Source organism: Nyctereutes procyonoides, unplaced genomic scaffold (genome assembly GCF_905146905.1).
Source record: "Nyctereutes procyonoides isolate TBG_1078 unplaced genomic scaffold, NYPRO_anot_genome, whole genome shotgun sequence".
NCBI lineage: Eukaryota > Metazoa > Chordata > Mammalia > Carnivora > Canidae > Nyctereutes > Nyctereutes procyonoides.
This window is the reverse complement of record NW_026575133.1, coordinates 1,347,387-1,360,097: the sequence shown is the minus strand read 5'-3', so window position 1 is coordinate 1,360,097 and position 12,711 is coordinate 1,347,387. Positions and strand designations below refer to the sequence as shown.

The 12,711-nt window shown below is 43.1% G+C and overlaps 1 protein-coding gene across 37 annotated transcripts in view; it reads left to right on the top strand.

Moving 5' to 3' along the window:
* Positions 1 to 12,711, top strand: part of SORBS1 (sorbin and SH3 domain containing 1) — a 228,200-nt gene that overhangs the window by 159,842 nt on the left and 55,647 nt on the right. For 29 of the 37 annotated variants that reach the window (XM_055346055.1, XM_055346050.1, XM_055346028.1 and 26 more), the window contains 4 exons: positions 3,069 to 3,116; positions 3,241 to 3,370; positions 5,257 to 5,371; positions 10,765 to 10,848. In XM_055346055.1, coding sequence (XP_055202030.1) covers positions 3,069 to 3,116; positions 3,241 to 3,370; positions 5,257 to 5,371; positions 10,765 to 10,848 — 377 coding nt within the window. The remainder of the gene's footprint in view (positions 1 to 3,068; positions 3,117 to 3,240; positions 3,371 to 5,256; positions 5,372 to 10,764; positions 10,849 to 12,711) is intronic. The other 8 variants (XM_055346044.1, XM_055346043.1, XM_055346051.1 and 5 more) reach the window with 1 other exon arrangement.

Genomic DNA, 12,711 nt, shown 5'->3' with positions numbered 1-12,711 from the left:
GACTTGAGTTTCAAAACAACACCCCCACCACCACCACCTCTTCCACAATAAAAATTATAATGGAAGGGCCACAGCTTTTCCCAGGATTGGGTAGATGAGGCTAGGGGAGAAGTAGAACAAAGCACACATACCTGTCATAGGGCTTAGAGGCAGCACAGGGAAGTGTAGTTGGATAGAGCTTGAATTCATTCCATTTGTCTTTTTCTCACTGTGTGGCTAAGGGCACATTTTCTTAACTTCCCTGTGCCTCATTTCCTTGTCTGTGAGATGAGAGATTTTATGTACCTCCAGGAGTGTTTGTGAGGATTAAGTGAGAGATCATTAGGAAATTACCAGGTACTGTTTGGCACTTAATGGAAGCTGCTATTATATGTATTCATAAGCAGAGGTAAAATTTAAGTAAATTTTCCATCCCCTGGAAGTTGCCCTAATTGCTTTGCTAGTGTTCTTTTGTATCCATGAACTTCTGTTTGCCATCTTAAAAGTCAAACTGAAATCCAGATATCAGACTCGGATCCCATGGACACAGAAATGAAGAGCTTGCTCACTCAGAAGTGCTCCTGCCCTGTGTTGGCCTTAGCTGGGTGGCATTTTTTTTCCACCCCCACCAAATAAGAAGTAGTATTAAGAGTGTTCAGTCATTCGAATTCTCTTTGCCTTCACCCCTGTTTAATTTACTCCCCAAGCTGTGCTATTTTTTTTCCATCTTGTAAGAAGTATTTACTTCCTTCCAACAAATCTTATAGAATTCTACATAAGGAAGCTCTAGGGAGAAAAACTTATAAAGAGCTTAAACTTTTTTTAATCTAAATGCCATGTGTACCCCATGAAAACTTTGCTTCTTACCTCCAAGAACCAGGTAATAATTTTAAATTAACCCTGACCTTACTACCATCTATGGATAGGCTGTCATTCTGTGATTCAGAGAGATACAGGGTTTTGAGCTAAAATGCTAGGCTGGATTTTAAGCAGTACACCCATTGGTTCGTAAGTAAGCTAATTTCTCATTTGGCGCCACCGTTTTTCCAGTCAGATCTCTGTAGGCAGAGCTGATTTTTTGTTTTCTTTGACATCATGGTGTTTTCAGTAGGATAATCAGAAGTTCTATTAAAAAATAGAGGGCACCTGTTTGGCTCAGTGGTTGAGCATCTGCCTTCAGCTCAGATCGTGATCCTGGGGTCCTGGGATCGAGTCCCATATCAAGCTCCCCATGAGAGCCTGCTTCTCCCTCTGCCTGTGTCTCTGCCTCTCTCTCTCTCTCTCTCATGAATAAATCAATAAAAACTTTTTTAAAAATAAAAAACAAAAACAAGACAAAATTCTTCAGAACAGTACTCCAGAAATACATTCCTGGATCTCATTTTACTTCTGCCCTATTCTCAATAGTTAATGTAAATCAGCTTGCACCCTGCATTTATAGCATGGTAAGTCTTATCCAACTTTGGTATCAAGTTCTTATCCTTGAAGCAGAAGGATGGACAGAGGGAGGGAAAGATAACTTGGTACTATATACCTTTCCTTTAATTGGGCTGGGGAAGACCTGGGGCAGATAAAAATAAGGAGAGGAGAGGAGGGGGGAAGAAGGACTGCCAGAGAAGCCATCTTTGAATAATACTCAGAATAATAGCAGTGTTAATTTATACTTCACAAAACATCCCAGCCTTTCCTGCTCTGAAACTTAGAATGATTTGCAGAGAGATAGGACTTAAGACTTGGTCAGCATGTGACTTTGGATTCTTTGGCTTGTGTTTGCAGGTGACTTCATGTTCTTCATTAGAGCTTTAAGGGAGGGAGTTTGGGGGGATCCCTGGGGTGGCGCAGCGGTTTAGCGCCTGCCTTTGGCCCAGGGCGCGATCCTGGAGACCTGGGATCGAGTCCCACGTCGGGCTCCCGGTGCATGGAGCCTGCTTCTCCCTCTGCCTGTGTCTCTGCCTCTCTCTCTCTCTCTCTCTCTCTCTCTCTCTCTCTCTCTCTCTCTCTCTCTCTGTGACTATCATAAATAATTAAAAAAAATTAAAAAAAAAAAGGGAGGGAGTTTGGGTCTTCATTTCCTACTTAAGGATTCTGAATTTGGGTTGACAAGATACTAGAAAACGGGATAGGAAAAAATAATAAAAAAAAAAAAGAAAACAGGATAGGCTGATGGATGCAGCCTCACTCTTGTTTGAAAAGTGCTTGGGGAGAGGGGGTGATTATCATGGGATGTAGTGACTCAATATCCTACATCCTCAGGACAGTTCCAATTTAAAAATCCATTTCCGTAAACGTACATGCACTCTCACTTTGAGTTCAAGGCTGCCACTTCCCTGGGGGGCTCTGCTCCCGTCTCAATTCTGTAAGTGTCCATATCCCAGAGTTCTCTGTATCAAGGGATGCTTGTCTCACCCTTGCAAGCAGTCCCCAAAACCGTGTGAGTTTGATTTGTTGCAGAGTCCCAGTGCAGACACTTAGCCTGAGCAGTACCTTTGCAGAGCAGACCTGCCAGGGTGTGCTGTGTTGCGAAGAAAGCAAGCTACTCCAGGAACTGGGTTGAGGTGGAATCAACACAAGTGATCAGGAGGGTCTTCTCAGCCTGTTTTCATAGCCGCAGCCCCTCTTTGGTAAATGGTGTTGTGTATGGGACTGCAGCACATAAGACAGGTCACAGCCAATGTGGGCAGCTGAAACCGCATCCCTGGGCCTCCCAGGCCTATCCAGTAGTGGGCCTGGCCGGCTCTGGAACTCAGCAGACTGGACCAGAGACTCAGCATGAGCTTTCGGGGGCCTGTCCCTGCTCCTGTTTCCGACCCTGCCTCTTTGTCCCTATGCTTCCTTGGTGTCAGGTGGCAGTCAGCCCCGTGTCATGAACGGACCTCCCAGAGTGCGGGTCAGCAGGCCCTGTTTGGGTGGGTGGGTGGGCTCTCAGGGGGCTAACGGTGGTGTAGCTTCTGGCCCTGGGCTCCCCCTCGGTCTTTCGGGTTCCCGGTGTGGCTGCGTGCCGGTGCAGGATGGTGCAAGCGGGGGACATACCACTTGGTTCCCTTCCCTCAGCCGGATTCCTCCTGATTATGTTTTGTTCTGTTCACTAGATGATGATTCAGATCTGTACTCACCTCGGTACTCCTTTTCTGAAGACAGTAAGTGATGGAGAATTTTCTGCTTGTGGGGGAGAAAGAGGGGGTGGCAGGTGAGGGAAGACATCTTGCCATTTTTGCTTTTCTTCACTGTTGAAAGTCTTTTGTACCCACTTTTCTTCTCCAGCAAAATCTCCCCTTTCTGTGCCTCGCTCAAAAAGTGAGATGAGCTACATCGACAGTGAAAAGGTGGTTAAGAGATCGGCCACCCTTCCCCTCCCAGCCCGCTCTTCCTCACTAAAATCAAGCCCCGAAAGGTAAGTGCTCCTTCACCCACAATCAGCTTTGCCACCCCATCACAATCAAGCTACCAGTGAAGTACCCTCTCTCTGCTGGGTCAGGCAGCCTTAGAGGCAAGAGTCACGCAGACCTGATTTTGAATACCTGTGACTTATTCTGAGTCTCAGTATCCTCATCTGTTAAATGGGGATGTATATGGCAAGGATAAAACAAGACAAGGGCTAAAACGTTCCTAGTAGTGCCCGGCTCACAGTATGGGCTTAATTAACGTTGGCTATGATCATCATGACTTTTTACCCTTCTCACCAGAGAAATCTTAGCTATAAAATGTATCATGTGTTTTATACTCTGTGCATACTGACAGGGCTCATACCAGAGAATATAATTTTAAAATGAAGCCATGCTTACTTTTTTTAAAGATTTTATTTATTTATGTTAAAGAGAGAGTGTGTGTGTGTGCACAAGTGAGCAGAGGAAGGACCAGAGGGAGAGGGAGAGAGAATCTCAAGCAGACTCTATGCTGAACACAGAGCCTGATGCTTGAGCTCAAAAACGATCTTGACATCATGACCTGAGCTGAAATCAAGAGTCGGTTACTTAACTGACTGAGCCACCCAGGCACCCCAAAGCCATGCTTATTAATAATTATGCAACAAGACTCATTGAAACATAAGGCTTGGAGTGGTTCTAATGATAGTGTTTGTCACCTCCTAGTAGCTGTGCTGAATGACCCATTTTTGTTTATTGAGTTCTTTTGTGGCACCTTTTTATGCCATCTGGACTGATGTCCATGCATGTTCTGGCTCCCTCCTCACCACTTCCCAACAAGGCTCTGACCAAACTAAATTATTTTTTTTCTTCTAAATACACACTCAACTTCACACCTCCATATCTTTTCCATCTTGATAGACAAATGATACGAATTTCATATATGCAAGTGGCATCTGCCTAAAGGTTTTGATAGTCAATTTGAAAGGAAGGCTGGGTATACCCTTAGGTTCTTGTGGATACACACACAAGTGCATGCATCAGGCATCTTCTAGGTACATTTTGTATGCAGATTGAACCAGAAGCTGTGGGGGAATATAAGTATATATAAATCACTGACTCTGCCTTCAAGATGTTTATAGCTTTGCAGGGGGAAAGTAACTATACTCACAGTGCCAAATGCAATAATGTATGTGCATTAAAAATTGGTAAACAGCTTCCAAAGGTTCATGTATGCTCTGGAACCCACTGCTGGCTCAGGTTAAGTACCTGCACCCAAGGCGGTGATTTGGGTGACTGCTGGGCCAGGGTGTGGAATAGGGAAGAACATGGTTATTAATAGCAAATCCCATTTATTCAGTGCTTACACCATGGGTCTGGTGCTCTGCTAAGTGATTTACGTGTACTGTCTCATTTAATCCCTACAATAGCTCCATTTTTCAGATGAGGAGACTAAAGTAGCCATGGGCAAGGTATGTGGCTCAGATCACCAGGCTAGTGAGTGGTGTAGCAGAGACTGGAGACTGGAACCACAGCAAACTGGCTTCAGGACCTCCATTCTCTCAGACTGCACTAGCAGGAGTAGGAGGTTCAGGCATGTTTGGGGATCGATAAGCTCCTGAGAGGAGGGCCAGCTTTGCTGCCACCGCTTCCCACCCTCCTCCTTGTGTTCTCTTGTCTGTGAGTCTGGTGCCCAGTTTTGAGCACGGGACACCTCCAGCCCTTTGTGAAACGAACACAGAGATGTAAGTGGTTATTTTGAGAAAGAAACCAGCACAACTAAATGCTTCACACAGAGCCTGATTTTATGCTTCGGATATAAAAACTCCTTGATTAGACTGCAGTCAGCCAAAGTCAGACCATGTCGGATGCCAATTTTCATGAAAATAGCTCTAATAGGATTTTCCTTCTACAGAAACGACTGGGAGCCCCCAGATAAGAAAGTGGATACGAGAAAATACCGTGCAGAGCCCAAAAGCATTTACGACTATCAGCCGGGCAAGTCTTCTGTTCTGACCAACGAAAAGATGGTAATGTGTATATTCAAGTTCTTTGTCTCCTCTGCCGTGTTCTCTAATCCAGATGCATTGTGCACTTGGATGACATTTTTCTCCCCTGAGATAGACTTGCTATGTTTAGAAGACAATGAAAAAATGAAGTATTTTTACCCTTTTCATTTCTGCAGGTGTCTATAAAATAAGTCCTGAGAGTCTGCTTTGAAAGAAGCCATATTGTGCTTTGTTGTTTTTTTGTGTGTGCATGATTTGAACTAATTTAAAATGTTCTACTAATGGAAGGATTGATTTTGCTGCTGTCTTTTTAAAAACATCTAACCATTAATTTATCAGGCTTATTACTAACTGGTCTAAAGTGAGGGGGTTTTTTTGGTGACTCTTATTTGAACGTGCATAAATTTTGTAGAAGTTACGAGCACGTCATTAAGAGCTAAATAATGAATATGATGTTGTGACTTGGGAAGAAAAGACCTAGGCCATTAGAATGTCTTGTAGGTCTTCCTTTTCTGACAAGTGCAATATTGAAGATGAATTTCATATTCAGTCTGGTTTCTCATTCTTTACACACATTCACATTGCCAGGCAATTGGCAGTGGGGCAAATGGCCTATCTGGGCACAGAAGACCACCCTAGAAAAAATGGCTTCTTCTGGGAAATGGGAAAGAATTTTTACAAACTGATTAGTTTCTTATCTGCCACTCACGCTTCCTTTTATTCACCCTTCATTAGGAAAGCTGGCTCAGAATTCTGATCATGGTTAAAGGGATTCTCCAAAGCTCTATAAATACTGCAGCCCTCCAGCCGTGCCAGCAGGATGGAATTATCATGCTGCGGATTGGTTTTTATTAAAATGCGTTTGCCACACTAAGAACAGTTTAAGTAGGCCTCTGAAATGCAGGTTCAAATTATTTTCCCTCCACCTCTTCTGCTCTACATGGTTTAAGTGATAATTGATTTGACTTTTACTAAAATAAAAATGTGACATCTTTAAAAGCACAAAGGGATAAGTAATTTTAATTAGGAAGAAAGGTCAGCAGTTCACAGAAGTGCTTTAGAGTTGTCATTCTTTAGCATTTACTGTGCACCACAGTTATTTTAAGCAAAAAAAGTTCAGAAAGGAGCAGAGAATTTTGCCCCTGGCTCTACCCTGCCCTAGGGGTTGTCTCCCTGTTAGATCATACACACAGGTGTGCCTAGAAAGACAGTCCTGTGTTTTAGGAACATTCCTGACACTTGAATAACAAGCCAGGCGTGCACCATCACATAGCCACGCACTTAAATGATGTCGGAGACTCCAGAGCCCTTTGGATGCTTTTGTTTGGGTGATATTATTGTTCCTAGGTGGTCATTGCTCTAATGGAGGGCTTGCTACCTTTAATTTCTCCATTTCCCTCTCCTACCTTGGTTCCTTATAATTTGACCACTATTCAGCATTGAGAAAAAAACAAGTTTTGTTTTTCTTGTTGATACCACATTGGTTACAAACCCTGGAAAGTGAGAGTAGTGCCCCTGCGGGGGGCCTCTGGAGGGTTGTGGCGACCACGCTAGGGGACTGCGAGGCACTATGCAGTGCTTCTAACACAGGAAGCTCCCCTGTGTTGTTCCAGCCCTGGGCCAGCCCAGTGACGAGATGGGGGGGGGGGGAGGCGGGGGGGGGGCACCAGGGTGGCCACTTAATTCCATGCCGTTGGCTCTTTAGTGCTGTTATTCCCAAGAGAAGCCTTTCATTTTAGAGAGAAATTTCAACCAGCTCTGCTTGTCATAGTCTCCTGTTCCCAGCAGTTGAATTAGTCCTTTATTCGCTTATTTTTTTTCCTTGCTATTTTTGCCACGTGAACAGGAAAGTTGGAATGTGTCAGTGTGGCCTGCCTTTCTGCATCCACTATCTGGTCTGCCAGAATTCGAGGACACCTCCCACCCCCACCCCAACCACCACATACACACACTTTTGTTTTGTCGTCAACTGTGGATAAGTGTGCTAACTAGTAACAGATACAGAATCTAAACTTGCTCTCAGAAACGCACAACTCCTTTTGAGGGGAAAACTGTTTTGTCTTTCCGATTTGAAGCACTCCTGTCCTGTTAGCCTACAAGTTAAATGATGATGTCACAGGCACATGTACCTGTTGTTTACAGGCAGGGTTGATGGTAGACAATAAAGGCCACCTAAGAGCTTGTCTTGTCCTTGGGACAAACCCAGACATCACAGCCAGAGGAAACATTGTGTTACCTTCAGGATCCCCCCCAGTAGATTTACAGCCTTATGACCTCTTCAGCCACGTCGCAAACTCCTGTGACATTCTTCATAACTCCTGAGCTGCCTGTCATCGCAATCTGAGTCCATCGTCTTGTCCTCTGGCCTTGGGATTGGAGATCTAGTGGTCAGGCCCTGCTTTGTCCGAAATGGCCTCCTTTGGGCTTTATCTCTTTACACTCCAAAGTTCCTTCTAGAACTTCAGCTCAATTCAACAGATATATATAGAATGACTTTTATGTGCCAAGCCCTGGGCTAGAGGTTGGAGATCCCTGCTGCACCTACAGGGTTATACTGGGAAGGAGAGACATTAAAATAGAACTTATGGACACAATACAGATTCAGATATATAAAACGAGCGGATTTACCCAACTTGGTTTTTCCCCAGTACATGGTCACTTGGAGTTCCTTCCTGGCTTTTCAAGTTTGTCGCTTACCCCTGTTTTAGCTTGGCATCCTCCGCAAACGCAGAGGGTCTACCTCCTTCTCAGGATGTTGAGAAGGGGGATGTTATATACGGTAAAGAGCAGTGAGCTAGGAATTGGAAAATCTCAGTTCAAATTCTGCCTTCAGCTGTCTTGGGGCAAGTCCTTTAACTTTTCACAGTCTCAGGGTTTTCATCTGTAAAAAAGAAGTATTACTTAGTCTGCCACTGCTACTGAGTATTGAGCAGGATTGCATACTCATTGAAGTATCGAATGAGAGGACTAAGGTGTGGTAAAATGTATAAAAGCTGTGAACATTATAATGGGCTGCGCAAATGAACATACCACACTCAGATTGTTTAATTAAAAATCGAAGCTAGCCTCTGGCTCCCATCCAAGAAAAAAAAAAAAAAGCCGTCCTTGAGGAGAATCAGGCATTTTTCTGGCAGGACATCTGCCCTTTCCAAGGATTTTGCCAAGCTGGGGCAAACAGCCCACAGTAGCAGATAACTTAGCCTGGCATTGCGGAATCTGCTTTGCTTGACAGTACAGAGATCCTGCTCTGCGTGTAGAAGGAACGTTTCCTATTTGTCTGTTCTGTAATTGGATCTACAGCTGAGTTATAAATGACAAAATCAAATGCAGATGTTAGTGCTGTGTGGTATAACCTCTTTCACTTTCTCCCCAGGCAGCTGCTCTGGGCCCGAGCAGTTGACATACCTCTTGATTCAGTTCTCAGCACAGTGTTTAACCTCCACAGGGAAAACAATCCGCAAGCACCCTTCGTCAGTAAAATGGGCTAATTCTTTCAGGACACTCAGGCCATTTCCTGAAAGGGTTGGTACATTTTATCTAAAACAACAAAAACCTAACCTATTCACAGGGAGCAGTTTATAAAGCGTGTTTAAAAATAATAAACATGAGGTAGGTTTCATGAAGCTCCATCCTATAAGGATCTAGGATGTCCCAGTGTCTGAACTGTGCCTCCTGAAGAGCTGTGTCCTTATATTGTACCTCATTTCACTGAATAAATAAAGAATCCATTTGGAATCCAATGTTTCACACTGTTCCACACTATTTCACACCATTTCAGAACCCAGTGAAAAGGAGCACACCTTCTCCTTCAAGATTTAAGCCCCTAGGTCCCTAAAGATAGTTAGAGGAGGTTTGAATCTGGATGCAAGAGGATCTGGATGTCTCTGTTGCAGTAGACATTTCCCTCTGATTTCCAACTAACTTATGTTCAGTGAATTTCAGTTAAAGAAAAGTTCTCTGTCATATCTTCATCCTTTTAAAACAAAAGTAGAATTAATGGTAAAGACTCTTCTAAGGATTTTAGAAGAAGGGGTTGGTGAAGGTCACAAAGAAAGCTTACAGCCTTTTCTACAAACTGCAAAAGGCCTGTTAACAGAACGGTGAGAGAAACGTGTCCCTGAGGAGCTGCTCTGTGAAGCAGTGGCGTTGAAAGTGTGGCCAAGTGTGGCCAGGGGACTTGCAATTTCCTCCACGTGTTGTTGCCCTGGGGGAGTGAAGTTTCTTATGCATTGTTTCCAATCTAGGTGCACAGTGTACATTTTGTATTTCATATGGTTGCCAGAAATTCACCATGTCTGTGTCCTTTAGTGACTGCCCAGGTATTTTGAAATGGATATGAATATATGAATTTCGTGACGCCATGAGCCTCTAACGCTTTTTGTCTGATGTGAACTTGCATCTCCAGTTTATGAAAGGGAAACCTGATTTGCTTTCCAGGCATTCATTTCCAACTAATTATTTCCAGAAACACATGTTATTCCACAGAGCAAGGTATTAAGACTATAAATACCTGACTCAGTATGAAACCCCATGGAATCAAATTTTCAGCCTGTGTGAACTGCCTCCTCGAGTTATATGAAGTTGAGATATCTGACTTATTTTTGTAACATAACCCAGAAGTTTTTTCCGCCCCCCGTTCTGCTGTCTGTCTTGTTCAGCTTTTCCCTCACTTTATTTTTCCCAGTTCTTTAACATCTATTTGTGAAAACACGAAGTATATTCTGTCTGTATTCCTCCCCTACAGATGCTCGTTTAAAATGTGTTTGCACTTGTGTCCTCTGTTTTTACTTACACCATCTTCCACTTTATTGTGTATGGGACATGATTTCTCACCTATTCATGTGCCATTAAAGATGCAGTATTAACAAATTGGCTTTGATAAAGTGTCGGTATTTGCATTTATTTTGAAAGCCTTAAGGCAGCTTTGTAAGTTAAGTACTAAAACTATACTAGGCAATAAAAATTATTTGCTCTACTCATCTGGCATAGATGGCTAAATGTTTGGTGTGCTCACCAGGTTATTTGCTCCTAACAGTTCTTCGTAAAGAGGAAAAAGAGGGCTTTCTTTTCTCCAGATGCAGTTACTGAGGAATATGCCCATGTTCTGCTCTGTCCTGGAGGGCAGCAGTGCGGTGCAGAATTCTTGTGTGGCCCATTAGCCTTCTGCCTTAGGGCTGAGAATGATTCACTCACTGCTCCCTGCCTCCATTTTTCTGTTTTTATAAACTCATCCTCTCCCACCTGTTGTAGCTCCTTGTTTTTGCTGATGTCCGTAAAATGGATGATTGCTGCGATTGGATAAAGTTGCTGTATATCCCTGGAAACCACTGCATCTCTACTGGCCCGTTCCTATGTAATCTCTGCATAATGTTATCCTTCTCTCTCTTCCATTTCCCTATCACCAACCCCTATAGAGTCGGGATATAAGCCCAGAAGAGATAGATTTAAAGAATGAACCTTGGTATAAATTCTTTTCGGAATTGGAGTTTGGGAAACCGGTAAGTTTAATAGCTTCAGTGGTTATAGACACCTTTTTAAATAATGCTGTTGATGCATTGCTGCTGCTAAAGAATCAGATCTATTTGTAAGGAATGCAGGAAGTGGGGAGCAGCCATTTCAGTGGGCAATAGTGGGATTGTCTCTTCTCACTACAACCTGTAAGCTTTCCCTCACTTTGTTTCACCAAGAAATGAAAGTGAGCTCTGGGATTATTTCTTGTCAGAAAATCACAGAGGAACCTGACTAAATCATTGCTTGTCTTAGGACCTCCCATCACTAGCAACACATTTCACACACCTCGTAGATGGCATTATTTGGGCCATTGGTTCAATTACTTAACCTAAGTCTTCATGGCTGAAGACAAGCTGGAAAATGCATTACATACTAAGAGGAGCAACATTGTTACTGCTTTACAAAGATTTAAGTACATTGCAAAGGAAGTGCCCAAAAGAACCACTGTGTGTAGATATGATCCACGAATGCCTACCCATTATAGGGAATGATTTCTATGAGTTAGGGTAATATTTTCTAAAACTTGAAATGGGACTTAGGCTGAATGCTGTATTTGCTAGAATTCCTGTTCTGCAGTTTCCCTGTGGTATTGCAGAGCTGGCGTTTGACACTTAAGGAGGATTTTCTTCACCCTGCACCAGACGTTGTTATCAAACAGAAGGGAGAGTTCATTTTTCCACTGGTGAGAACTAGAAACTGACTTTAAACCTCCAGTGACTTTAACATCTTACTACAGCTGCAAAAAGAATTTACAGGTGGAGGAAGTAAATGTATAAAAATAAGATATTTTGTTAGATGTTTGCATAAAACTTTAACCATTGGAATCACTGCAGTTTGAAATGATAGTTTTATTTGCAGACAGGAGTTTATAGTTCAACAGAATGTTAAATTCGACGGTGTAAATTTTTCGTTAAGATGAAGACAAAGACAAATGAAGTGGGTGCTGTGGAATTGCTAGTTTGATTCAGCAAGCTGAGCTTTGTTAGAAAGTTGAGGCAAGTTGGGAGCGCCTGACTTGCAAACATCCTGCTAGCGTCCTTCGTGTCCGGCCCCCACCCCGCCCCACCCCCTCGCTGCAGGAAGGAGCTTTCCTCCTGCCTTGTCCTCTGCTGGACGCTGGCTCCTTGTAGCTGCGAAGCTGTCCTGATCAAACAGCACCACCTAGTGACCAGTGCAGAGGGAAGTGTCTAACCTGGAGTCTGCACCATTCTCTCCCCAAAGCTCTGGTGCATAGCTCATTTCTCCTTTCTCTCCCTTTTTCCTATTCACCATTCAGACATCAAAGAAGTCTACCTCGGGCAACCACCTCCACACTCAAATATTGAACAGTATCTTACCCCTTGTCTTTTTCTTAAAACTTGCTCAATTATCTCACACAGAAAGCTACTTTTGAATTGTGTTGTCCCTTCCCCCCTCTGCCAAACAAAGACCGTGGCCAGAATATGTAATAATAATGCTATCCTTTCATCAGGGAAAGCAAAAACTATTAGCTTTAAATTATGTATAATAAAGAGTCTGTGACATTGATTTTGGAAAGCCCCCTCAGAATCTACACATTTCTAGCCATTTCTCATTTGCTGAATAACTTAGTTTTATATGAAATATTAACTTTTAAGGAAAGGTATGAAACAGTCCTTATAATGTGATTAGTTTGTTTTACCTAATCTGTCATTGCAAATGATTCCATTTTTGTTAGCAAAGGGCAGTCTCTGAGTCCCGGCATACATTAAATCAACTCTATAAATAGCCTGGTAGATTAACACTGTTTCTGCCGGAAACCGTGGTCTGAGCACCACACAGCCCATCTAAACAAATATTGAGAACATAGTCCATTTGTGTAGTGGGACTTT